Source organism: Kryptolebias marmoratus, linkage group LG8 (genome assembly GCF_001649575.2).
Source record: "Kryptolebias marmoratus isolate JLee-2015 linkage group LG8, ASM164957v2, whole genome shotgun sequence".
In the NCBI taxonomy this organism is placed as follows: Eukaryota; Metazoa; Chordata; class Actinopteri; order Cyprinodontiformes; family Rivulidae; genus Kryptolebias; species Kryptolebias marmoratus.
Window position 1 is genome coordinate 9,951,027 of NC_051437.1, and position 27,409 is coordinate 9,978,435.

Below are 27,409 nucleotides of genomic sequence, written 5' to 3' on the forward strand. Positions count from 1 at the left end.
GTAACGTAAAACAGGTGACTGCATAAATATTCACCCTCTTTGAAGTCTTATTTCAGCTCAGAGAAAGGATTTTTGAAAAGTACAAGAGATTAGTACTCTTCAGACTAGGTTTAGCTAACTTTTATGAGGGAAAACAGCCGTAATTTCATAATGTGTCACAGAACTTTTAAATTATTACGGATTTATTAGCTGAGCTCACCAAGATCATTCCTTACATCAAAAATATTACCAGTAACAACGCCGTGTATTGTAGGGTCTTAGTCATATTTATCCCCACAGATGTCTCACCATGAGCTCAAATTGATCATGGCTGATTTCATTTACCCCTTTTATAGGTAGTGGGGGCTGTTTATTTGCAGTCTGAGGAGAAGTAAAGCGATTCCTCCCCACCACAACCTTGGGTTGGTTCCGTTGGATGCAGGAACCCAGTACCCCCTTAGACTCCTAATCTACGGATGTGTATGCTTATTCTGGTATTCAGCAGCAACCTAGGCAACATAACCTCTGCAACTTTCAATATTTGGCAGCAAGTATGATTGTATGCCTCACTGATAGGAGTTGCGCCCACCAGTTTGAACTGTAGCAATTGAAAATCTCAACAGGATGATGGAGGGTCTTAAGGGAGAATATTTATGATTTATGCAGGACTCTATGCTTTATATTCTGCTTGTGTGGCTCTTACAGACCAAATAACAGCACAACACATTTATTTTTGACAACTAAGACATTTATTTAGGGCCAGTCACAGCACTGACATTTCTCTTTGAAGACAAGAGTATTCGGGCACTTCTGCAAGAATGTGTTTTCCTGGAAACACTGAAAGAAGGTGGCCCTATCCTTCTCATTTCCGTAGATTCCATCAGCCTTCCCAGAGCAGAAACCACCTCCAGAAGCAGCACTTGTGGTAGTTTTTCCGGTGGTCGTGCTGGCAGCAGATGTGCGAGTAGCCGGGCCGGGGTGGCTTGTCGTGGTGACTGGTGAAGGTGTGGTTACGGGAGGAAGAGGTGGAAAATCTAGGAAATATATTTGACATAATTCAATAATAATAATAATAATAAAAACAATACAGACATACATATTTACACAAGTGGAGATGCTGACATTGTTGAATATTGTGTACCTGAATCAAGTAAAGAACGCAGATAAGCAATGAGGGGATAGTTTCCTTGACCACAGAAGAGTCCACCAAAATCGTCCAGATCCAGAGACCAGATGAACGCTCCTCCAAACTTGTTATCCTTCACATACTGTGCCTACAAAATATCAGTGGTACATTTTAAGTCACATTTTGTTTTGAATTGAGTCAAAACATGAAGGACCTGAATAAGGATTCACACAGGGTTTTTTTTTCACTACTAGTCGTCAAAGTTTAAGTTATTATTGAAGTATATTTTGTATTAGGGTTACAGTTTCATGTTTCTTGTGTTCCCTGTGTTTAGTTTATTCCCCAGAGTTAATGTTTTATTTTGTTGTTCTGCTCCTTGTGTTCCTTGTGCATCACTCATTCTCCCTCAGTAGTCCCATCAGTCTGCCACAAACACCCACACCTGTTCCTTGTTTGTAATCATTCACCTGCGTTCATTTAGCGATCACCCTCTGCCTTTAAAACCTGGTCTTCTTCCTCACTGGTTCATCATCACTTCCATGTGCTGTCTGGTTTCCCTTGTGTCCTGCAATCCTGGTTTTTGTAAGTTTTGTTGTTCATATTTAGTAGATTTCTTTGTGAATAAATTTGTTTTTCTTAGAGTTCCTCTGTGTCTGCCTGCGTCTGGCTTCAAACCATCCACCATCCACCTGACACGAAACTAGTAAAATGTGAGCTTTTGATGTTCTTGCTTTTGTTTCATCACCCCAACATATTTTTGTCATTCATTTGTTTTATGGGTTGTAAAGCCTGAAAACCCATCCCAGCAGTTATCAGTTTCAGGATCAACACATCCTGGAAATACAGAATGTGTTGATCCTGAAAGTCAATCCCAGTGCCAACACAAAGGCTAACAACCGCGCACTCATACACTCTATAGTCAATATAAAATCACTGATTAACTTCAAATGCATGTTTTTAACTGTTGGAGGACCCACAGCACCAGGAGAAATGCCACACAGGCACAAAGCCTTTAAACTCAACACTAAAAAGCTGCACAGCTGAGACTCAAACTCAAGAAGTTGTGAGGTTGAGCAACCCATCAGCACTGTTAAAGCATTCAAGACTCTAACTGAAAACATGAAAGCTGCTTTAAAAAAGCCAGACTGCAGCAAGTACTCTCTTCTCTTAGACAATTTTGTTTGAGGCTTTTTAGAGATCTGAACATCAAAATATTGTTGAGGTATCTATCTTTACCTCCCTGAGTTGGTTGTTGGGAAAGACCTTCTGGAGACGTTACCTTAAAGTTTAACACATTTTTTCAAACACCATTAGTCAATATTCATACAGTCATAAAACCAAATGCATCTGGGAGACAATAAATGGGAATGAGATACACATCACCTTGAAAACTAGTCATACCCTCATCCCAGGATTGTCTGAGGAGACGAAAGATGTTCGTCTGCTTTTACTACTTGGGCCCCCCTTCCTCCAGAGGGTGGATCACTGCCTTCCCTTTCTGGAGGTCAAGGGTCTCTCTCTCTCTCTCTCTCTCTCTCTCTCTCTCTCTGATAAACTAAACAGCTACTTGTTAAAGCTTATAAAATGGTGGCTAAATATAAAATGATGATAAACAAAAATCCGCTAGAGACATAATATTCAAACCACTCCTAATACTAAGTTAAATCAACACATTTAATGCTAAATAAAGCATGGGAGAGTAAATCCAAAGCCTTCTATTCCACAATATTTAGTTTTTTTTGTTTTTTTTTTAATTTAAGAGACAAAAAAAGAGAAGAAAGACAATGTGTTTTTATTTTATTGTCTACTGGCTCCTTACACAGTGAGCTTAAATTTTTTTTATATATATGTTCTCCCTGGAGGCCTCCCTGGTGAGGTGTTCTGGGCACGTCCCACCGGGAGGAGGCCCAGGGGAAGACCCAGGACACGATGGAGGGACTATGTTTCTCAGCTGGCCTGGGAACGCCTTGGGATTCCCCCGGAGGAGCTGGCCCAAGTGGCTGGGGAGAGGGAAGTCTGGGTCTCCCTACTTAGGCTGCTGCCCCCACGACCCGACCCCGGATAAGCGGAAGAAAATGGATGGATGGATGGATATAATATTCTGATTTAAAATTTGTCATTAAGCTGTTTGACATTAAATTTGGGCTTCACTAGTTCAAACTTCCAAAAGTCTTGGATATCTCTGCCTATCGCTACAGATTTGTTAATATTTGAAACAAGTTTATAACCAAAGCAGGAGTATCTGTCTATAAAAAAAATATTAAGTAAAAAAACAAAGTCAAGATCCCATCTGATTTAAAAAAAGAGGCTCTGTCTGAGGCAATACTTGCACTGTAGAAAAATAAACTTTGTAACAAGAGTGCCATCTTCTGCTCAGTCTATATTATTGAAGCATGTGTTCAAGAAGCCTCATCATTATCAGCTGCGCTCAGTGTCTGCTCTAATTCAAGGGACATTCATAGGATAAACTTTGATGTTAATTATATTAATATGATATGGATTACCTTGATTTGATAGCTCTGCCTGTTGTCGAAGCCCACCCACTCATTGCCTTTGACTGCATAGGGCACCTTTTGTTCCTCAATCCAGTGTGTAGTGGCTCCTTGGAGGAAAGTGCAAACCTGAATTCACGATAGAAAGATTCTACTTAAACATTCTCACCATGCTTTGTAATCTTATTGTTTGTAATGTGGAAAAGTCTTATTGTCTAAACCAGGGATCTCCAATCCTGGTCCTTGAGAGCCACTATCCTGCTTGTTTTCCTTGTTTCCCTGCTCCAACACACCTGAGTCAGAAGTTAAATCACCTCTTCATGTTCTGCAGAAGCCTGTTAATCACCCATTGATTCAAATCAGGTGTGTTGAAGCAGAGAAACAAGTAAAACATGCAGGATAGTGGCCCTCCAGGACCAGGATTGGAGACTACTTATCTAAACCCTTTACTAAATTAAAGACATGTTGCTTTGAATTCTCTGACCTCATAGTAGGACCAAAATCCAGCCTCTCGGGTGTAGGGCCCGGCAGAGGCCGGTCCGCTGGCTGGTGCTCCAAGACCTTGAGCTGCTGATCCTGTGCGAAATGTGCGCCCATATGTGGGAAAACCTACTAACAACTTCTCAAGAGGAGCTCCCTGATCTCTCCAGTACTTCATAGCAAAGTCCTGTAACACAATAAGATTACATCTTAAAGACAAAAGATATGAGCTATTTATTTGATCTTTTTCTAGTTTGAGGTTGTAGAGAAATTTACTTACAACATTGTAGTAGATGTGCTCGCCGTGATCAACAGAGCTGTTGTACAGAGGGCTGTTGTGGCCAGTGGAGGGATCCCAGGCTCCATGGAAGTCGTAGGTCATGATATTTAAGAAGTCTAGAAACCTGTAAACATGTTGTATGGTGAAAATAACAAAATAAAAAGGTATAACTTGTAGGTTAAAATCCCTAAATTTTTAGCTACTATTGTTTCTGTGTTTCCATCTTTGCAGGATTCAGATAGGATCCACAGACAACATTTTACACATATAATGTTTGCTACTCTACTTCATTGCACACAGTGGTTTACACCTGTATTCTAAAACTGCAAACACTGTTACATGAGAACAGGAATGATACAAGAACTCACTTAGATATATTAGCAATCTCATAACCGTTGTCAATGTTGCCCTTCCCTCCTGCCACTGCAGCTGTGAGCAGCAGCTGTGGCTTTTTGGTCTCAGCTGCCTCTTTTTCAAAAGCTGCAAGTAACTCCTATAAAAAAAGAGGAAAACTCTGCGTTACTGTTGTTTATTTATTATTTGGTTCAGTCCAAAAGAACAGGCATGTGTTCAGCCTTTACATATTTTCATAATTATCACAACAGCTTTGTTCCACAGCTAAAAAGTCTAACTTTTTGTCTTTTTACAGTGTCATTCCAATGTAGTCTCTTTCTTACAAGACATTTTGAAAGTGTAGTGGTATAGTAATTCCACAAATAGTTTCCAGGTGAGGAGTTCCGGTTCTGGGGAGGGGCGTGGTGTATATAAGGGAGCTGAACGCTCATTCAGGATGTGTCGTCTTTGTTTTCCGACTGTGTGGTTTGCGTCTGGTGGACTCTGGCAGCGGAAAGCAACAAATCGCTGGCTGGTGGTAGGTTTTCTCCCTCTCTGTATTTTAGCCGATCGTGGTCAGAAAATCTCAATTAAAGTGTGATTATAGGTAAAACCGCCTCAGCGCTACCCTCCTCTTCCTTGGTCTGCGAGTGTGTGTGTGTGCGCGTGTTTGTGGATCGGCAGTTGGACCATTGCTGCTCTGTCGGTGTGCGGAGTTGTGCTGATTTGCTCTGTTTTTATCTACATTCATCTCCCGGATTTTGTACGCCACTGTTTTGAGGTTGGACTGTGGTGGTGTATCCGCCTGCGTTGAAGCGTTTGGGGCGTGGCGGCGGCGTCCATCTCATCTCCCGCTGTGACGTGACAAGAGGGCCACACCGGGTTCTGATGTTTTAATTTGTTTTGTCTGATTTCTATTTCTTATTTTGTTCTCAGCCCCTTGTTTTTCTTTATTTTAGCCCGGGCTGATATTCTTGTTTTTATTTAACTGTTTGTGTTTTGTTTGCAGCTCCTGAGGTCCGGTGTTGGTGTTGGTGTGGTGACGGCGTCTCCCCCGTTTGCGTGCTGTGATTCTTGAGTTTGGGTTGTCTCACTGTGTCTGGTGTTATTGGGTTGTTTTGGTTTGTGGTGCCTGGTGGATGTCGTCCCATAGCGCCCCCTCCGGCCGGTAACCTCAGCTGCTGCAGGTTTTTTACTTTCTTTTATTTATTGTGATTTGGTGTCCTTCTTAAAAGGACTAATTCGTTTTAAAATGAACATTTTTTTAGGATAATTTAATAAAACTTCTTTTATAATTGTGAACTGCCTCAGATGTTTTAAATTTTCGCACAACTGAACCTGTGTGCCTCAGACAGGAGGTAATATTCTCTGGGTGAAATTCCCAGAGTGGCGTTGTTGAGCAACCTATTGGAACTAAAATCCCATAAAATCTAAATTTCCATCTAGTGATGCCACAAAAGCAACTAAACACTCGAAGTTGAAAAAGGCGTAGGATAAAATTGGTTGGGTGATAAAATGATGGCGGCAGTTCTTGGTTGCAGATGCTTCACTGGGAGGATGGATGTGTTAACTGACCTGGCAGAGCAATGTGAACCTCTGCTTGTCTTCTAACGGGCTTCCTCGTGCCCCAGGGTACTCCCAGTCCAGGTCCAGCCCGTCGAAGCCATGCTGTCTCAGAAATTTGATGGAAGACTGGATGAACACCTGGCGGTTGGTGGGAGTCGAAACCATGATGGTAAATCTGTAGACATTTCAACGAATCAGTGGCAGTGCAAAGTGTTTCTTGGTGTGAAACTTTTTCAGTTTTGGGGACTCACTGTGACGTTCCAAAGTTCCACCCGCCAACAGCCAACAGGGTCTTCAGCTGAGGGTTTCTGTGATGGAGATATAGACGTCACAAGTTATGATGATCTGTTTTAGATTCGTTCTGCGCACAAGAGCAAGGCCTTCTGGCTTTATCACCACGAGAGGGAGTAACATTTGAGAAACTTGTGCATAAATTTTTACTTCTGTCTCGTCACAGATACGGTTCAGAGAATAACAAGTAAACAATAAACAGTGGTGTGAGGAAACAATTAAAACTGCTTTGTGCTCCTTTAAAGGTTTTAATTGTTTGTCAGTAGGTGAGATGTTAGAATGGGTTTTACAACTTGACTAAATATCACATATAATATAATGTTTCCTGCATTTGTTTTTTTTGTATGAAAACAAACAGATTTTCAGTGAGAAACAGCTCACCTGGTTTTTAGTCCATTAAAGGATTTATAAAGAACCTCATCATTCCACTCAAATGTCATCAGCTCGTTTGAAGAACTAATTATTGAGAAGGCATAGATAAGATGCGTGCAGAGGTTGGGGTCCACATTTTCAGGAACATATTTACCAACACCTGGTCGGTACTGGGACCAGTTGGTAAAGTAGCACACCAGTTTGGTTGAAGAAACTTCCAGGGAAAAAAAGATAAAAGATTAGTATTAGGGTTTATATTCTACTGCTATTGTGATTCAGATCCAAATGTCAGGAACAGAGAAAATGTTATTTCATACCAGTTTGAAGACATATCAGCAGAGACAGCCCTGAAAAACAATTCCATTAATAATCATTTTCAACAAGCCTTTGATAAAACAATATGTTGAATAATTAACCTACCAGCCAAGAAAGTCAGTCGAGCCATTTTGTGTTGTGCTGATTTTTCCCCTCAAAGCAATCTGAAAGAGAAACAACAGTTGTGTTATGCATTACATAACAGTGTGGTACAATTTACAGCGTGCATTTCCTTAACCCTCCTGTGGCCTTCAGGTGAAATGGACCGTTACGAGGGCTTCAGGAGGGTTGAAACAGGCTGCAGCAGCTTCAATGACTGATACCTTTCACACGTGGGCTGGTGTCTGTCTGGCTGGCTGCTCCAACGAAGACCCCGCTTTATAGGCAAGAGAAGACACGGGCAAAGGCTGCACTATTACTATCAGTTTGGTCACATTTCACTGTCACGAGTCGATGGTTTCCTTTTTTTTATTACCTGATAAATGTGGGTCACAGGACAAGGTTGTGCAAATTTGCCGTTGTTAACTCTTTTAGAACGGCGAACTCAGTGGTGGAGATAAGAGGAGCTGATAAAACGTGGTAAAGTGGGTTTCAGTGATAATGTTATGGTACACAACTAACAACACATTTCTCAAACGACCTTTAGTTTTGTATACATGGCATAATGGCTTTTTTTTAATCTCTAGGTTTAACACAGTGAAGAGGCAATGATAATTCTAATCATCCATCCATCCATCTATGTATTTATTCATTTATTTCTCTGTTTGCTAATGTTGCTTATTGACAAAGATGATTTTAGTCTAAATCTCTGGCAGGCAATTTGGATTCCTTAAAGGATAGCTAGGCCTTTAATTTAAATAATCCTCAGCATGAGTGAGAAAACTCAAAGAAATGACAAAAATACAAGAGTTTCATCTAAGAAATGCAGGCCTTAGGTAGTATAATAAATGTTAGAGAGTTTTTTTCCCCACAGTAATTGTATATTAAAGATGTCATCATTTATCACATCCAGTTATGAGCTCAGTGTTCAACCCTCCTGAAGCCCTCAAAGATAGAGATGGAGAGTGGTAGGAGAGACCTTGTGACTGCCACAGTGGGGTTGAGCCTTCAGCATCCTTGTTTTTGAGTTGCTGATTGAGATGCAGATTCGGGTGACGCATCTCAGGTCTCTGGCAAGTATGAGGCGTATATTGAAAGATTTCCATTGACGTGAAGAAATAAAAATGTATCATCTGCAAAAAACAATATGACATGATACAATTCAGTCCTTAACCACAATATAGTGTGGCTCAATATGAGTGTCTAAAATCCTCGTGAGGAGACTTTGTGCAGTACATTACATTACAGCAAAGCAAAGACATGATCCTTTATCATTTACTGAGACTAATTAGTGGAGCTACAACCAGGCCTCACCCTAAAACACATTAAACAGTTTTGTTTTTACCATAGATGAGAACATGTTTTTAATAAATGTAGATTTTTTTGTATTGAAGACTTGAACCCTGGTATCAAAATTAAAAGTTTATTAAGAAAACTGACATTTTTTTTAAAGTGTTGCTCGCTGCTGTTTGTTTCTGCGCAGCTTTTTTTTTTATTAGAGTTTGAAGCATACAGATAATAAAACCCCACCACTGTACATTTTAATGTCTCATAGCTTAAAAATGAGCAGAAAAAAAAAAAAATCTTAATATGAAAACGTATAGAATTTCAAAATTAAACGTGTAGGCACCCTGACATTACAATTACCCCAGGCACAGGAACAAGGATGGCTGAAAAATAAAATAGTCAGTGTGTTGAAAAGTTTAGATTTAACCCAGATATCCACGCTGTGGTAGGAGCTGCACGTCGGCAAACTTCAGTTAACAGAAGCAACGTTCTAAATAAGAGTGGGGCTAATTTCCTCCACAGTGATGTGAAAAACTGAGATGGTCATACAGAAAACGGTTACTTTAAGTTGTTGCTGCAGTTCAGTTCTACAAGCTAATAAATCTTGTTATGCAGTTAGTTTTTCATACACAACAAAGACACAAATGTACCCTAATAAGCTCAATAACAGTTGAAAAAAATAAAGATCTTGAGCATTTTTTTAAAACAGATTGTGCTAAAAAAAATGAACTGCAGCTTTTTATAATGTGTTTTTTTATGAAGAACAACTCTGTATCAGCTCAGTTGTTCTCGTTTTCTCTATGACCACTTTAGACTTACAGGTAACCGGATAAAAACCATTAATGCTAATCTTTATGTCACTGTCAGTCATATCTGTAGTCAGAGCGATGCAATAATAAAGCTGAATGGAATGTAAAAGACAATATGCCATATAGATACATCTTTATCTGTAGATAAGATGTCCTTTTAACCTCCGCTCTGTCATCACAGATGGTTTTACGCAGCAAACTGGCCAGAGTTCAGTGAGATTTCTTTGCTAGTTAATAAATGAATTGTTCTGATTTCTGACAACCTTTGCTTTGCTTCTCTGTTCAGAGAGGGATGAGACCACTGAAGCCATTGTGCCAGACTGCAAAGTGCACTTCAACGAGCAGCCAGGAAAGAGGACCGAGCTTGACTTGCAAAACATCTGAAGCTAAATTATAAATTGTGTTGATTTAATTTAATGAAATACAGTGCTGCAGACCAAGTGCGTCCAGAAAGATGCAATTACATCTTAAGAATGAGTCCAGGAACATAACACAGCACCCAAAGCAACTCAATTCATCCTTCAGTCCCATTAATCTACCTAAATATAAATACTTTTACTTGATTGAAATTAAGAAATGCTTGTCTCCATACTCAGCTGCTGTTAGAAATCAATTAAACATAGTTACAGAAAGATCAATTCTCCAAATGGTTTGACTTCTCGTCTCCCCTTTAAGGCAGAAAGATGCTTTGTTTGTTTGTTTGTTGTGATGTTGTAAAACCAGCAAAGTTGTATTTTAGGAGACTTTATGATGAGGCAAACAAAGAACCCAATAAAGTTTAATAGAGATTCAAATGATTTCCTTCAAAGTTGTGGGATTTGTTAGAATTACAGTCAGAATAGACTTAAACATTTTAAGCTAAGTATTTAGTCATAATGAAGTGATTTTACTGTAACTCACCCTGATGAAGAGTATGTGGTTTGAAAACCCTTAAGTTCAAATAGCAAGCAGTTAAAAATAAACACATTTCATTATAGGAATAAACAGAAAGGGAAAAACAAGCTATTATGGCAGTAAGTTAGTCATTGCATATGTTTTATCATCCTGATTAAATGATACTCAGTCTTTTGTGCTGTTTAAGATAGTTCAGCTTATGTAAAGATATAATCTACAGACATAATATGTACAAAACAAAAGGTAAATCTTCGTTTTTCCTTTTTTTTGCCAGATAACCTTTAAAGACACATCTACAGAAAAATGATCCAAACGTTTTGATGTTTTTCATCCATGAAAGTTGAGAAGTCTGAAGGAATAAAGGTTCAATAGCAGCTCAGTCTCCAGCTGTTTCTTTGCCCCCCAACACACGTAGACCTTCATTTCCTCTAGATTCCTAAAGTCAATGTCGAGGTTAAAGCAAAGTGAATTCATGTGGCAAACAGCTGAGCGGTAGAGAGGAAAAATCTTTGAAAATTTAGCTTTATGCCATGGAGTAGATCCTGTTCATTGGTGAGTGGAGCTCCAGACCTCCACCAAAGTCCAGCTCCCTGACATCTCTCCTGGTCCCTGTGTACTGGCCGATAAATGAGCCGTCCTCATTGAACGGGATTTCCCCTCCTTCTCCATATTCCACCAGACTGTCATCGCTGTCCGATCGCTTCATTATTGCTTCCACAGATGGCTGAGCTCTTTGAAGCCCCCTTTCCTCCTCTCTACCAAAAGGAAGAGATACAAATAATAATGTTTTGTTGGTGCTAGATTTTAAAAAAATTAGGGATACAGCGTTTTCCTACAGGCCACAGTAAAAAAGTACATACCGCCGAGGAAAGGGCAGGGTGGAGATACGTGCTATCCTAAAACAACAACACATTTGACATCAGTGTAAGAGAGAGTTAACAAATGCTGCCAGATTATACTGATATCAGTAGTTTACTATACATGTTATGTGCAGCAGGTTGTAGCATCTCTTTAAAAATGCACACCTAAAATGTCAATAATGTCAATATGTCAGAATTTAGTCTTTTCATACCTTTCAAGGGACCTTGAGTGGTTCAGTGCAAAAACAACCAGGTTGGGATTTGGGAAGAGGAAAGTTTAGATAGAAAGAAAAGAGTAAAAAAAATAAAATAAAAATTAACTTTGGTTTGTTAAAATTTTACCCAAAATGAGATCAGATATCTGGTTTGATTTGTACCTGCGCTACATTGTACTGAAATTTTGTTCACAATTAAAGGTACTCTGTGAAAGTTGTAACCATCACAAACCTGTGGTACAACAAGTTTATCAGTTGGTTCTAATTTTATTTGCACTTTGCCCTCATACTGGCATGTAGCATGATATATACTCCTTCAAAGAATAAGATGGTGACATCCAAAGTACCAACCTTAAGGCTTCAAAGAATCCAAATACCAATACTTGAGATCACAACTAGGTCCGTCTTTTTATACAGCCTTTGGTTGCAGTGTGCCAACCCATGACAAACCTGAATTTATATCTAATAATCTGCAGTAAATGTTTTATAAATAATAGACACTGGCTTCACAGAGCAGCTTTAATTTACCAAAGTGAATAAAGTGAATGCACAGGTACAAAGCAAATAGGTGTAATAACCTACTGCTAATAAAAAATACAATATAATACTATGGATAAAATGTTATAGTAAACTGGAACAGTTATAATCACAGATTTGTTATATAATTTGCACAAGATGTTGGAAACGTAGCAAACTGATTAAAGTTGTTTTAATACGGTAAATCCCTTTAACAAACAACAGTATTTTAGTGAGTTTGTTCTTCTTTTTAGTTAATTTCTTGTCAGTCGTAAAGCTTACCGATAATCAAATGATCCCTCCTGATCTTTGTCATCCACTGGCTCCAATGAAATGTCCTTTTTCTCCCGAACTGAAATAAAATGAAGCTACATTGTTAAATCGTAGCGAGAGGTCATTTTTATTAGTGTGCCACAAAACTAACAGCAACTAAAGGTGGTGTAAATTTTGCAATCTTCAACTTGCATAAATTGTCAGAGTTGTAGCCAGTTACTGTTGTGCAGCTCTGGTCAGAAATTAACACCAATGTACCTGGATATTTGCCCCCTCTGCTCCTCTTGATGAAACAGACTATAAGAAGGATGAGCACGAGGAGCGCTACAGCGCACATAATCCCGATGAACCACCCCTGGGTGGTAATGTCCACCTGGTCCTGAGCATATACTGAGACACACAAGCAGGCGTGATTAAAGTCAACAACTCCTCAGCACCGCAAAGTGGTAGAGTGCCTCTTGTGTCGATGCACTGAAGAAGTAGCAGATTACTTTCTGTGGTGTAGTGAGGGGACTCCTCCGTATGCCATTCCCCTATTCCGAGCCGAGTTCGTGCAGCCACAGAGAACCTATAACGAGTGTAGCGGTCAAATCGCCGGATTGAGAAACTCGTCACATTAGGCAGGAACTCCTCGACCCTCAGCTCTTCTCCCCTGCTCGCATTCACTGTGGAGATTGGACATTTCAGTGCACTAGGAGAACTCTTGATGTTGGTCCTGGAAGAGTAAACTGTTAAGTACCTTAGTTTCACATAGAACAGCTACAAAAGTGTTTATTACCCTCTTGAAAGGAGGCTTCAGTCGTATGCCGATCTCCAAATGCACATACCAGAATGCAACTGCCTCAATACTTGAATGCTGCCCATCACTGGCTTGTGTGCAGTTACTGTAAGTAAATATCTCTCTGTGTCTCTGTGTGTATTTGAGATTGCTTGGGTCAGTGTGTGTTGGCATACCGGTCTGGTACTTGAGGATATATCCGGTGATGATACCATTGGGCTCCTCTGGCAGGTTCCAGTCCACATAAATACTGTCCAGATGTCGTTGTTGGATCCTGAAGGATTTGGGAGCTGATGGTACTGTAAACAAAAGCCCAGAGGAATAAGTAATAAGTAACTACAAGTTTAATGGACAACGTTTCAGTAAACGACTTGCTTCTGCACAATAGAGAAAAATATTCTAAAATAACTGTTTCTAAAACTGTTCTTACCTCCTTCAGGTGTTGAAAAGTGGATATGATTACTTGGTGGTCCTTCATACCGGCTGTTTGCCACCACTATGTACATCTTGTAGTTGCTATATGGTATGAGCCCAGTAACGACGCCTGAGGGTTCTGGATTATTGTCTGGAAACACTTCAGACTTCATACCTCTATTAACCCTCAGCCACCTCAGCTGGCTGCTGTCCCTCCAGTAGTAAACCTTTGAAATAAGAGGCAACGCCGCATTCAAATCTACCAAAAGCACTTTGAAGTTGCTGTTTCACACTTCAGCACATAGTGACCACTGAAATGTTATTTCAGCCAAAGTCTTTGAAGCATTTTAGATCAGAATCACATATCAAGTCAAAACATGAATAAAAACATGAAATAAATGAATAATTATTCGGTGAAAATAACTGCTAATTAGTTCATTTCCCTAAGAGCTGATGTTCAGTGATGCAATAATAAGACAGGGCTCACAGTGGGCTGGAAAAAAACTTTCTTGCATTTTCAATACTTTATCTGAGTGTCATCAAATGAAACCATGTCCTATGATTTATCATTAACACCAACTGATACTACTATTGAAATGTCTCGAAATTTTATTGTCTAATAATTCAATTCAATCCAGTTTATTTATATAGTGCCAAATCACAACTAAAGTAATCTCAGGGCGCTGTACAAAAACATTGACATACATTATTAAAGCCAGTTAGTAAAAGTTATCTATCTAAGAAAGGCAGCAGATTGTGTTGAATCTTCACTTTGTCGCAGTCTCCCGTCCTGAGTAACACATTGGTGACAGTGGAAAGGAAAAACTCCCTTTTAACCAGCAGAACCAGGCTCAGGACATCTGCTTTGACCAACATGCATTATCATTTGTTGTACGTTAACTAGACATACCTTGTATTCTTTCAGTTCTCCCATAATAACTTCACGTCCCACTGAGTCCCAGTGTATTGTAACCTGAGTGCTCTCGATGTCGGACACTCTCAGGTTCAGGGGGGCAGCAATCGGACCTTTGGAAAAACAAAAATGGTACTTTTTCTTCAAAAATAAAGTGAGAGATGTAGGAACAATTTGTAAGACAGACAAAAAAATGTGACACTGAAACGCTGTATGAGGGGTTACTTTTCTGAGGCCATCCTGATTCTCTGCCATATACAACCACCAAAATAACCCACTGAAGAAAAAGTCAATTTAAGGTGTGAAAACCCCAAATGTGTGTGGATAAGAATGGCATAAAACACATGCATAGGGTCAATAAAGGCTCACTAAATTTTTTTAAAAAGGCATACAATTTACAACAGTGATTACTTCCTTAGTTTCAACATCTCAACCCACTATTGCGTATTATACAACTGGGAGAGTGAGGAAAGCTTTTCAAGGTTCATTCTACAATATCTTAAATGTCTTTATACATCTGCACGTAGTTTTACTCCTCCAGATAGGGGTAAAACTAAGGTACACCTAAAATATTTTTTGTTGATTCATTTTTTTGTGGTGCTTCCTCTCAGTTTTCTGACTTCTATTTAAAATGTAATGCAATGAATTGATAGACTTACGGTCTTCACCAGAATAACCAATGACCACAGGTGACTCTGGTCCCAGCCCAAAGTCATTGACAGCCTGGACTTTGATCTCATAAGGGGTGAAGGTATCTGCATCGTAGATGTAATATTTCAGCCACTTTGTGGTTGCATTTTTCCACTCTTCTCGGGAGTCTCTCCTTCTCCACCACACCAAATATTTCAGGTGTGGTCCATTCCACTCTCTGTAGGTCAGAGGCTGAAAACGCAGCAATCAGTCGATTCAAAGTATTGAATTTGAGATATGGAAGACAAATAACTTTACAGTTTTATGCAGAGCTTAATTACCTCCCAGCTGATTTCCATGTTGTTTCTCCATGTTCCCACACCTTTTAAATTCCTTGGTATGACATCTGGGGCTGTGTAAGAAAACCAGTTCACTGGTAAGATTTTGGACTGAAAACAAAATGTTCCTGATTCCGGAAAACACTGTACATATATCTGAACAAAACAAATTTAAAACACCATTGGGTAAATGTGGCTTTATTATATCATCTTAAACAACTAAGGTAATCTGGTCTTTATTAGCGGTTAAAAAAATAAAACAAAACTGAAATCTTTGCTCATTAACTAACCTAATGTTATGCTGCAACATCAGACATATTAGAAGCCTAAGGTAGCAGTGTGTACTTTAAGTTCACCAACTTGCACCTTTTTAGGCCCCCTTTACACTGGATAATGACCCTGTTACATCAATGAAAAATTCAAGTGGACACTCTGATGGTCTTTGCAGGATCTTGGCAAGGACTTCAGGTCCATTTCCTGTGATAGAGTAATAGGCCAAGGAGCATTTCGAGCATGGCCAAAACCTCTGCAGCACGGTCATGGAGGTGCATTTTTGTGGTGCCAGCACATCAGGGTTAGGGCCATGGGTAGAGCATTTCTATGACATGGAGACCATGTGCATTGGTGTGGCTTGGTCAACAGAAATTGAGGCAGGACTGGACATGCTGGCTTCATGCCTAGGTACGACTGTGATGGTGTCAAGGTCATGGAAACAGTCTAGCACAGGCGTAATACCTGTGGCGGTCACATTATGACGGCAAGGCGTGATCTTCTAGTGCGTAGCTGCATCCTGAATGGGGTGAGTGTGCAGGTCTTAGGGATGCTGACAATAGCATGGAAAACTTATTCGTGAGTACTAAGAGTGTAGCAATGTCATGGTTGCTTTCATTTTAAAGGAGGTTTTCCAAATTTGCATCAGTTCAGACACTTTTTAATAGTTTGTGCAGGTTGTGGAAAGTGCAGTGGGGTCATCATCCATTGTGAAGGGGCTTTAGAAATGTAACATCAAACTGCAAAGATGCAAACAGTATCAACAGAGATTTACTTATTTTGTTTTATCAACTGGAATGCTTGTTTCTGTAAAATCCAGATTCATTGCTTGCCCATATAGTCTCTAATGACTAAACTATTTTGTGCTGTGGTTTTGGTGAAAATTTACAGCTCTGAAACATTTTAGCGTCCCCTAAGCTTCTAGCATTCATTCAAGTTATTGCGTATAACTTGAATGAATTTTATCTTGATTCGATCAATTACTTAACTGGCTGACTTAATGGCTCACTTACACCATCTTCCCATATGTTCTGTATGGCCCTGGCATTAAACAACAAATCCAACTTCACAAACTCAGACCATTAAAGAAACTAAATGAAAACAGATAAGTAAGTAAAGCATATTTGTAGAAAGACTTTATATCTTTCATAAATAGCCAGGATAAATGTTTCTCTTTGCATCAAATTTCTAGGTTGCACAAATGTAACTCTCTCCTGCTAGCACAGGAAACCAAACATCAATGTTTCCCATCATAAGCTAATCATTACAAATGGAAAATGATTTTGCTGTCTTGTATTTTATTCATCACATATCTCATTAGCATCACACCCACGTGCACCGCTGGACTGGAAGCGCTTAGATGGAAGACTGGGGCGACTTGTTCCAATTTCGTTGATAGCGATGACCCTGAACTCATAGTAGGTGAAAGGTTGAAGATGCAGAATGACTGAATTGAGGTTCCCTGGGTATGTTGATAGGTTTTTCCACTTCCCAGGCAACCAGTCGTCATCATCGTACTGCACTAAGTACTCTGTCAGAAAGCAGAAAATGTAGCTAAATATGCACGTAAATTCGTCAAAAAAAAGACTGAAAATCTAACGAGTAAAATATAAGTGTGAGTTTATTTAGTTTAATGCTTGAACCTGTTATGGGGTTGTGGTTGCTGTCTCCAGGAACCCAACTGAGTCGAACACTACGTTCATATGGATCTGATAACTCCAAGTCAGTCGGAGGGTTTGGACGGTCTACAATAAAAAAAAAAAGAACAATTAAAATGCAAAACAATAGCTAGAACAATTGATAGAATATCTTTGATATAATCAGGGTCCTACCCATCACCATTAGGTGTGCTGAGGCAGACTTCTGTTCCAGCTCATTCTTAATGACACATGTATAATTGCCCTCATCACCATTGTTTACATTAGTAATGACCAGATTGGATTCATCCAAAGAGACTCTATGAAAGATAGAAAAAAAAAGGACTCAAACGAATGACACGAAACAAAAACACTTACATGGGGTTGTACAAAGAGACAAAGTTTTAATAACAGATTTTTAAAGTAGTAAATACTTTGTACAAAAACACCAACCTCCAGTTAAGAGTGACTTGCTTTTTGTTTTTCATCCATGATGTTGTGACAGGAGTAGTGGCATCTGCTTTTACTCCACACTCGAGGCGAACATCACTTCCACGCATGACTTTCATACTCTGTGGTCTGGTGACAATTATTATGGGCTCTGAGAAGAATAGATGAGAGTTCCAGTTTTAGCTTTAAGACTTCTAATTTGGTCATTTTCTGTACGTTTGACTGAACTCTTGACCTTTGACCTCTACTCGGACTTGATCTTCATCTCTTCCTGCGATGTTGCTGATGACACAAAGGTAAGTTCCCTCGTCTTCTAGCCGTATGCGTTTGATCTCCAAAGTCCCATTACCGTGGGTCTTAAATCGGTTTCCTTCCAGGGTTCCTTGTCCGTATTTGGACCTGTGTTAGTCAACCCATAAACATTCACAGAAACTCCCCTTTTCCTGCCTTAACTTATGTTGTACATTAAATCATCAAATGTTGTGATCTTACCATCGCAAGTCGGGCACCGGAGACCCAAAGTAACGGCAGTCTAAGAAGGTGCGACTTCCCTCTGTCACCTTGATGTGTTCATTCCTGGGCCCTATAATACGTGGAGTTGCATCTAAAGAAACAGATAACAGCAGTCTGTGAATCTCCTATTTTGGGCCTAAGAATGTTTATACTATAAAACATGTCCATGTCATGTGTAAGCTAGTTTTTGTTTTACTGTTATAATTTAGGTTTCATTTTATGTTTCACATCATTTTTTTTTTTTGTGGTAAACAATGTTCCTAAAGTAGATAATTTTTTTTATACAGTGTAGCTACATGAAATTACTCTTTACGCAATTCTTTATTGTTCAATCTTAGCATAACAGACCAATATGTATGCTCACCCAGAATTATTCCATCATTTATAAATTTGCCATGTCTTTGATTTTGTCTGGAACTAGAAAATTTGCACACACTGGAAGTATAGATCATTGTGCTGGCTATAAAATAATATACAAGTGCAGTTTTATTCACCATATTAGCGGTTTATTGAAATTTAATTTTACATAAGACCTGAAGCAAAACACTTATAGTTGAGTGCTGGTATTATTATAAACACTTGTGAAAAACACAACAGCTGTATACACACTAGCACATGCGCCAAGTACTGTAGTTTCTGCAGGTGAATGCAGTAGATGCTGTTAAAAAATGTTAACTTACTGTGGACAACAACTAAAAGAGTGCTTGGTATAAGCCTGATGATTGTTTCTTTTTGTGTTCCCATTTGAATGTTTACTGATGACCCATGTCAAAATCCTAACAGCTTATGGCTCAGTTACGACTTTTAAACAAAATGCTGTAAATGATAGAACGGTAACTTACGTAGCACGTTGACAAATGCATTGGCCAGTAGGTACCCGTACTCATTGGAGGCGTTGCACTGGTAGACAGCAGTGTTTTCAGCAGACACGCTGCGGAAAGTTATTGTTTCTCCAGATGTCTGTCTGTTAGGCTGCACGGGAGCAGCTAGGAAATAAAAATCACACGAGGAAATTAAAGTCAGAGTTAAATTCGCTTTTGCAACCTGTAGATGCGATCTACAAACGCATACTCTCGATTGGTTCCCCGTTAATGAACCAGCTGATAGTGGGACGAGGGGCCCCATCTGAGCGACACACCAGCCGCCCATTTTCCTCAGGGGCCAGGATCAAATCTGTGGGCTTTTCCAACCAGAAAGGAGCCGCTGTTCAATAAAGAACACATGTTTTTATTAAACATTTACGTACGCCGAGAAAATGCTCAATATTTCTGGAAGTCTCACCTTTGACCCTGACAGTTATTGTGTGCTCAATGTAGCCTATCCTGTTAGTAGCGGCACAGGTGTATTCTCCCACATCTTCAAAAGATGCCTTTGAGATCTGAATCATTTTGTTGAAGTGTTTTACTTTTATGCGGGGCGTAACGGGTAGGTTGTCTCCATTCTTAGTCCAGGTTATATGAGGAGTTGGCCTTAATGAGGAGAAATAAGGCACTGCGTGACTTTCAGAAGGTCAAAGTGGAAATTGTTTCATCGTCCAGCAAAAAACAAAATGAGTGTTCTATGTCTGAAATTAGACAGTAAATGAAAGAATAATACATGAGCTTGTTTTACACTCACATTCCCGCAGCTATGCACTCGAGGAGCAGCTCTTCTCCTTGCAGTACCAGAATGGAGCTGGATGAGCCTTTGGGAGACAGCCAGGTGGGGGCAGCTTCAGCCACTGTGCGAGCTAAAAGACAATCCACACACATAATTCAGTCATTTGTTTAAAACCATATACGATTTGTCCATGAAGCAACTCAAGACAAACCTGTTAGTTTACTGAAAAGAGAAAGCAGAGTTGAAATAGAACAGGAACTTCCCAATCGCAGAACAAACACTCCTAAATGTGTTTTAGCATATGGACTAAAATGAAATTGGTAAAATAGCACGAAATGTTCAGCAGGGACAAAACAAAACCTCACAGGTTCAAATGACAAAGGGCATATTTACATCAGTTTGCTGAGATTACAATAAATGTGATGGTTATTAAGCTACTCACTTGTAAGCACCTTAACGACCACAGGCATCTTCTGCTGAATGACATTCTTATATGGGAAGCGAGCATTACAGCAGTAATCAGCAGTAGAGTCATTAACCAGCACATTAGAGAAATACAGATCTCCACTGACTCCCATGGAAACCCTGCGGTCCTGCCGTACAGGCTGCATGGTGGGGAAAGCTGTCTGAATGGGCCAGTTGAAAGGTCTCGCATAGGAACCTGACATTAAACAGAACCCATATCTGAGATCAGTTCAAATGGGATCTTCTGCAACAGCCAAATTCCTCCTTATGTTTATTTATATTTCACCCCAGACTTCAGTTATCCAGTTTGCTGCTGTGTAGTGGGCACTCACAACTGGACATCCAGTAGGTTTCAGGTTTTGGCGGGCCTGGTGGAGGGTCACAGGACAGGACCAGAGGCAAGCCAGCACTGACTACCACAGGCTCCAGAATCTCCCGAGGCCACACAGGAGCTCCTGAACAAACGGCAGAAAACACATCCTCTCTGAGCAGCACAGTCAAGCTTGTCTGTTTTTGTTGGAAAGGTTAACAAAATTTCTGAAAAGCCTATTGTTCCCAAAGGTTTAAAAAAATCAAAAGATGCACAAAGTCTGCTAAGAAAGAATTCTGTTAGTCTTTCTATTAAGTACTGCCTAAGTTCTTATGCTCAAAGAAACAATGTTTTGGGCCTTTTGTTATAAAAATAAATTTTCAATGGAACCTGACTACATTAAGCTCCATTGTCACAAACATTTTATTCAGTGTGAACAGAGTCCCTGCACAGCTTCTTAAACTGGAAGACAAACATTTTATTCTTCGACAGGCCCAGTCCTGGACTTACTGTATAAATGTAATCTGATCTTGTGGGTGTATGCAGATCCATACTCATTGGAGGCAATGCACTGATACTCCGCCTCATACTGCTCTGGATTGTTCCGGGCATAGATGTCTAGAGTCCCTGAGTGCCTGCGCATTGATACCTGGGAGTCACGGGCCACATTGAAATACTTCCCATTACGTCTCCATGAGAAACTTCACAATTGAGCAAAAGACAGAAAAGAACAATCAATAAAATGATCACCAACAAAGAAGTTAGATTTTAAAAAACATCTGCTCAGTGTGTCACTGTAGGTCTCACATAGGATGAGGGTTGCCTTTGGCTTCACACTCTATGACCATTGTTTCTTTAGGGTCAACAATGTGCTCCTGCATCGACTGCTTTATGATAGTTGGGGGTTGTCTGACTGCAGGCAAAGAAGTAAAGTCAGCTTAAAATGCTTACAAAAACAAAAAAAAAGCTATACAAATACACAGAGGTTTACGACTCACCTTCTAGGGGAATGTTCAAAGCCCAAACACTCTGCCATAGAAACAACAGCAGCCCTGGTCCAACCAGTGTCATCATCTTTATAGTTCATTTAGTCCAGCGAGGGTGTCGACTGCTAATTCTAATTCCTCAAACTGAATAAAGAAAAACACAGGATCTCACAGAATCAGATATTTTATCCAAAAGTCATAAACCCCTTTTAAATAAATCAATCGATAACTGATAACGGTTGTTTTTTTACTGAAGACTCACAATTAAACACAAAAAACAGAACTTACATTAGGATGGTGTTCAGATCTATGGTTAATAAAAGATTTAGTTTGGATGTGGCAAACGCAGAACACATATTTATCATCCACTGCCAAAAGGTGGGTGATAATGTAATTTACTCTGTGTGTTTGTTTGTCTGTTGGTTTATTAGCTGAATATCTCATAAATCACTGGACAGATTTTAATTTAAAGAAATAATCAGAAACTAATCACTGGATGTACACCTACAGCTGTTTACCTTTTGGAGTCAACCCAATTCAAGATGGATGTCACAGCTAATCAACCTTAGTGAACACAAAAATGGCTACAACTCAGTCAATACTTTGGTTAAGATTCGGTGTGGTAGTAGCTGAAAGTCATTCACAGCACATACCATGAGCACGAACATTTCTTCAAATATTTGACATAAACTGTTGGAGTCAACCCTGTCTGTCTTTTAAAATATGAAGTTGAGAAGGTGCAACAAAAAGTTTAGTTAGTTAGTTTTAGATATGGCCTGTTCAAGGAAAATTGCCCAAGTTTATGTTAATACCAATACAAATACAATACAAATAATAAAGCTGTGTCTCCAGTATAAAATTAAAACACTTCAGTGATTGTTTAGACTGAACAATGCTACAGTTTATCTGAGGTGCGCAATCCATATAAGGTCAAATAGAGGTCTGTCACAATTAAACTGCAAGATTGAAAAGGATCTCATCTTTTAAAAGTAATTTTGCATGAATATGTAAAGAATCTCAAGTCAGTTTGCAGAAAACAGAAGTGATGAGAACCTACCTCTCATGTAAAGTCAAATCAGGACTCTCTTTTCCCCATCGCCGTGGCCCCCCTCCAGGCATCAATAATCCAATTACTTTCCCCAGGAAATTATTCTTGTTTGTGCAGTATAGCAATTAGTGCCTCAGTCCTTCAAATATCAGGTCAAGAACCCTGGATGAGTTGATACACATCAGTAATTGAGTTTCTGTCTGTCACTGCCACTTACACTCTGCCCACCCATCTCATGAATAATGAATGAGCACAATACAACTCCTACACCTCGCCCACTCCGCTGCTCAGGTCAGGCACTCAAAGTTCTCGTCGTCTTCATTAAATTCAACCACAAACAGATAAACTGAAGTTTGAGGAAATAAATGTTTGAATATACCGCAGCAACAGAAGCTGGGGGAGGATTTTATAATCACGGTGCAGATTTTTCTTTTTGCCTGCATTTTCTGCCACGGCTACAGAATGCGTTCAGACACGGCGGTGGGCCAAGTGAAAGCACAAAACAGCCTGATTTCTGCGCCGTTTGCTTTCTCAATGAGTTTGGTGACATCAAAATGTGGGCCGAAGAATGCTGGTGTTGGTTCCTTTATGAATTTTACATGCGGCATATCTCGAGTCACACGATATCCCGACAAAGACTGGAAATATTTGAAATCCATCTCCAACTTTTTTTTTCCTGTTTTAATTTCTACCAAATTAAAAGGCTCTTTTTGTTAAACCGATACTCAACAGTTATTCCCTGCAGAGGAAAGGACGAATGAAAAATACTGACACTGATGTAAGAACACCCTGGAGGAGGAAGAAGGCGTTTTCTGGAAACCGTGTCAAAAATTCAGGAGAAGTTGTACTTGTGCGATTTAGAGCTCTTCATCCCGTGGCTGTGTGCAGAATGCTGACCTGTGTGGGCTTTCAGGCGTTCACATGGAGCTGCATATACACTGAGGTGAACAACAGCTGGTATGGTGGAGAGGTAAAATGGAAAAGCACACTGTGATGACGTGCGCTTATAATAGGAAATTTAAAATAAATTTAAGGGTGGTTTCAGTCACACATAAAGGGATAAAAATCCTTTTGATGCTTTCTTTACTTTGCTTCTGATCCTGTGCTCTGTTTTAACGTCTGAAACACAAGTTGACTTGGATGAAGAGCCAGAAAGCGACATATTAAGCTTCTTGGCTCCCAGAATGGGCTTTTCTCCCCACACATGCGACCATGGCAGGCCTGCAAGCGAGCGGTGAGCAGTGCCATGCACCAGATTGCACAGTGGAGAGGCACAGAGGCGTATGGAACCGGCTCAGTAACGACAAACACGCCTCTATGCTGGTGGGTCTCCTCTGGCACGAGAGCTCAGGGCTCGGGTAAGAGCAGATGGCATGTGAGAGGGAGCGACGGGCCAAACAGGCTCTCTGTTCAGACTCTGAGCACCTATCACTCACACTTTGACGTCACTGCGTCAGGAGGGGCTCGAGAAGAAGATGGAGATAAACTGTTGAACAGGCTATTGTGCTAAATTGCATCATCAGGACTGTGTAATCAGAAGAAAATTATCTCACAAAACGGTTCTAGAAAGCCTTTTTAAAAACCATGATTTTAAATATAGAATGCACTGTATGAAGTGTGTAAATATAGTCACTTTGTTACAGGATCTAAATAAAGGCTGAATGCTAGTTTCAGAAAATCAGACAGTATTTATCTGACCATTGTTTACCTTGCCAAACATGATACTTGTTAGCAAACTCTTTCCACACTAACAAAAATTACGATAACAGAGATGTGGAAGGAAATAGATAAACCAAACCAAACCAGAAGTATATTGGTTCCACTTCAGCAAAAATAAAATAGATTCAAAAGACAACTTATCGGGAAAAGGGTTCTTATTAGAACAATATATTGTCGATGTCAGACAAAACTGTGTGCTCATGTTTTTACCCAAATTAACTCTCTTTGCGTCCGTCTGTGGTTCAGTGGATGATTTATTAAATGAAAAGTGTCACAAAGAGCCTGTGACTTCTGAAAGCACAGTTTATTATTGTAAAACAAAGACTTTTAAAAAATTATTTCCTGAAACGTTGCATTTTTGGAGATACGTGTATTTTTTCTCGTTATTGTATTTTCATGTTTTTATCATGTATTTTTCTCACCATAACTGAATGTTTTATGTCATTAATATACAACTAGAGATTAGTTTATGACATGACCTTTTTTCATTTGAACAATATGTTATCACTTATAGAATATAAAATATAAAAATAAATTTGTTCTAATGTGATAAGAATGTATTTAGTGATAATGTTAGAACTTTGTGTTATAAAGTGAGAAATATATTGTTAGAACAATAATCTCTTCACATTGTAACAGGATACAAATTTTATTTTGGCTTTTAGCAATACACTTATAATGGTGTCAATAAAATGAATGAGTGTGTGTGCATGTTGGTGTGTAAGAGCGAGTATTTGTCAAATTTTTATTATTGTTCATTAAATTTGTAATTTTTTACTCTTGTACTGAATGTCAAGTGTTCACACGTGCCACCTGTTTGACTCTACGTAGGTCTGTAAACACATCCTTTAAGTAAAAGTTGAAATATTTTTATTAGTAGACCAACTCTGAAACGTAAAACTAATTTTGGTTTCAGATCTTTAGAGCCTCTTGTGACTGAAAACAATACATCTAACATGCCAACAGCTTAAACTGGGAAATGGTGTGTTGTAGTTTGACAGCTTATAATCTTTTTCAACACGTTTCACAAAGACTGAGGCAGAGGAGACTTAAAAATCCTGGTGGAAGATCTAACAGCGTAAATGTTGCTTCAGGCAACGCGACAGGTGACATGAATTGTTGAGTCCGTTCAACAGAGAAAAAGTCTTTAAGAGAACAATATAAAGAAGCATTCCCTGCTCTGTAAAACAGTGCACGGAAATAGTTAAAAAAAATAGAATTTGGCAATTTATTTTCACCTAAGTTGTATAATATCATGAAATGATTGAGATAACTTGTTGAAATGTGGGCAGAGATAAGTAGCAAACTGACTTTACTGCAGCCTAGGCCTCCTTAGATCCCAAACTTGTTAAAATTAAACTTTATACACCATACTGATAAAGATGCTTTTTGATCCCCAAATTTTTGAAACATGTTGCAGGTATCACATTCCAGACATCTGTTCAAATTATTTGCACATCTTGTTCCTAATTATACAGTATCCTAAGTTGGGATACTGAACAAACAGAGTTATATAACAACAGAAAAGCAAAAAAGATTGTCAAAGACGTATGGATTTTGTCTCTGGGCTGGATGGATGTTTACCAAACAGCAATCAGTCTTTTAGCATTTGATCCGACCCACACTGCCAACCGAGGAGTAACATGTCAATATATTTAGAGCCTTAAAAGCAATTTAAAATTAATTTCTTAATACCAGTGAGTAAATTATTCATAGAGTTGAATACATGTCATCCCATATTGCTGAAGGTGTTGTTCATTTCTGTCAGTCATCTAACTTGCGTAGGAGCTGTGTAACATTGTGCTCGCACATAAAAAAAAACCCAGCGGACTGTCGACCGGCTCCACTGCGACGTCATTAAAATGTTTTTTTTCCTTTGTTGCCTGTCTCGAACACATGCTGACCTGCTGAAAGGAGTCAGGAAGGCACCGCTTCACGACAGTGATACACTCCATATGACCAAGAAGTGTGGTGTGTATCACATGCCGACATGTTTAAATTTGCTACACAAGAAGCACTTGATTAACATGAAAAAGGTCAAACTTTTCTGCTCGCTGATCTTTTTTTATGTACGTTGTAAAACAAAGCCTACCTTTGTCTCATCTTCTGCAGTTTCACAGCATCATCTCCACAGCAAGCTTCACCTCTCCCAAAGCTTTTTTTTTTTTTGTTCTAATTTTCACGCCATCGTCTTAAAATAGGCGACGGAAAAATAACAGCGGCTGTGTGAATATCTGGGATAGATGTCTCCTGCCTGGGTCACACGCCTGGCAAACAAGGCCTGGGAGAGAGTGATAATAAAACCATTGTGAAACATAAATATAACGTCATCTTCATTGTGACAAGTTTGTAAAGTCAAACTGTACTGCAGTGTGGTATGCAAATTGACCAATTTGATTTAGGAATGATCCAGTTCAGGATTTATAGCTATTTCATCTCAAACTTAGATTTAAAAGTCTTTTTTTTCTTTATGTTGACTCTGTCTGATTCTCAGCGTGTTGGTTGGGGGTGTGTCAGTGACCTTGTGTCTTCACTCTGGCTGGCACAAACAAACTCTCTCTCAGACAAAGACTTTCTGTCCGAAACAAAGTCAGTCTATTGTGGACTGGGAGGGCACAGCTTCCAGACACATGGAGGGGATTTAACCCGTCACATTCAAGTGACTGGATCTCTCCTCACGGCCGAAGGAGTTTACTGACTGGTTTGAAAATAAATGGAGATTTTGATTCTCGTGAAGGAAAAAGATGAGCGTCTTTAAAAGTTAAAACATCTACAAAGAAAAACCTAAATAGAATACTAAATGTAATTTTCCATAAAACAATGTCACCTAATATAAAGTGTTTAAAACTGTTTGACTGTATAAATTATTTTAAATTTTGTTCAAGGGGCTACTAATTTTCTCTCTATGTGCATATTAGTCCTAAACATCTATGGTAAGAAGTCAAAACACAACCTAGCATTCCTTCAAGGAATGCATATCACTCGCTGCTTTTTATGCCAGATTTTAAAGTAAAATTGTCATATGTTGAGAAATGACAAAGTTGTAGTCATTTTGGTTAAATCTTTTAGTGCTCTGAGTATGTGTTGTGAATGACTCTCAGCTACTACCACGCTAGACTTTAGCTCTGTAACTTAAAAGTTGACTGAGTTGT

At 39.3% G+C, this 27,409-nt stretch overlaps 2 protein-coding genes and 1 long non-coding RNA gene across 7 annotated transcripts; 1 reads left to right on the plus strand and 2 right to left on the minus strand.

The window, feature by feature from the left end:
* Nucleotides 1–711: 711 nt before the first annotated feature.
* On the minus strand, nt 712–7,665 carry LOC108232143 (acidic mammalian chitinase-like). Its single transcript, XM_017409748.3, has 12 exons — nt 7,558–7,665; nt 7,340–7,398; nt 7,237–7,266; nt 6,929–7,133; nt 6,508–6,564; nt 6,266–6,431; nt 4,726–4,850; nt 4,358–4,481; nt 4,082–4,264; nt 3,610–3,726; nt 1,121–1,253; nt 712–1,013 (listed from the first exon to the last, which is right to left on the minus strand). The coding sequence occupies exons 2-12, from the start codon at nt 7,362–7,364 to the stop codon at nt 733–735; spliced, it is 1,446 nt and encodes a 481-aa protein (XP_017265237.1). The 5' UTR covers nt 7,365–7,398; nt 7,558–7,665; the 3' UTR covers nt 712–732.
* Nucleotides 5,107–6,160, plus strand: LOC119617279. Its single transcript, XR_005233503.1, has 2 exons — nt 5,107–5,228; nt 5,298–6,160. It is a non-coding gene; the product is annotated as an uncharacterized LOC119617279 (long non-coding RNA).
* Nucleotides 7,666–9,386: 1,721 nt separating the features above from the next.
* nfascb (neurofascin homolog (chicken) b) lies at nt 9,387–26,485 on the minus strand. 5 transcript variants are annotated; one of them, XM_017409753.2, is made up of 28 exons: nt 26,350–26,485; nt 22,548–22,700; nt 21,503–21,634; nt 21,312–21,417; nt 21,015–21,205; nt 20,527–20,649; nt 20,172–20,390; nt 19,748–19,859; nt 19,412–19,599; nt 19,202–19,333; nt 18,973–19,116; nt 18,110–18,221; nt 17,853–18,016; nt 17,621–17,768; nt 17,363–17,487; nt 17,174–17,275; nt 16,864–17,061; nt 15,264–15,334; nt 14,952–15,174; nt 14,290–14,405; nt 13,396–13,606; nt 13,142–13,264; nt 12,679–12,852; nt 12,446–12,577; nt 12,197–12,266; nt 11,396–11,407; nt 11,184–11,219; nt 9,387–11,078 (listed from the first exon to the last, which is right to left on the minus strand). In XM_017409753.2, the coding sequence occupies exons 3-28, from the start codon at nt 21,576–21,578 to the stop codon at nt 10,847–10,849; spliced, it is 3,540 nt and encodes a 1,179-aa protein (XP_017265242.1). In that variant the 5' UTR covers nt 21,579–21,634; nt 22,548–22,700; nt 26,350–26,485; the 3' UTR covers nt 9,387–10,846. The 5 variants fall into 5 exon arrangements, with proteins under 5 accessions (XP_017265242.1, XP_017265243.1, XP_024860274.1 ...); XM_017409754.2 differs by lacking the exon at nt 22,548–22,700; XM_025004506.2 differs by lacking the exon at nt 26,350–26,485 and having other exon boundaries at nt 22,548–24,096.
* Between the last annotated feature and the right edge of the window lie 924 nt (nt 26,486–27,409).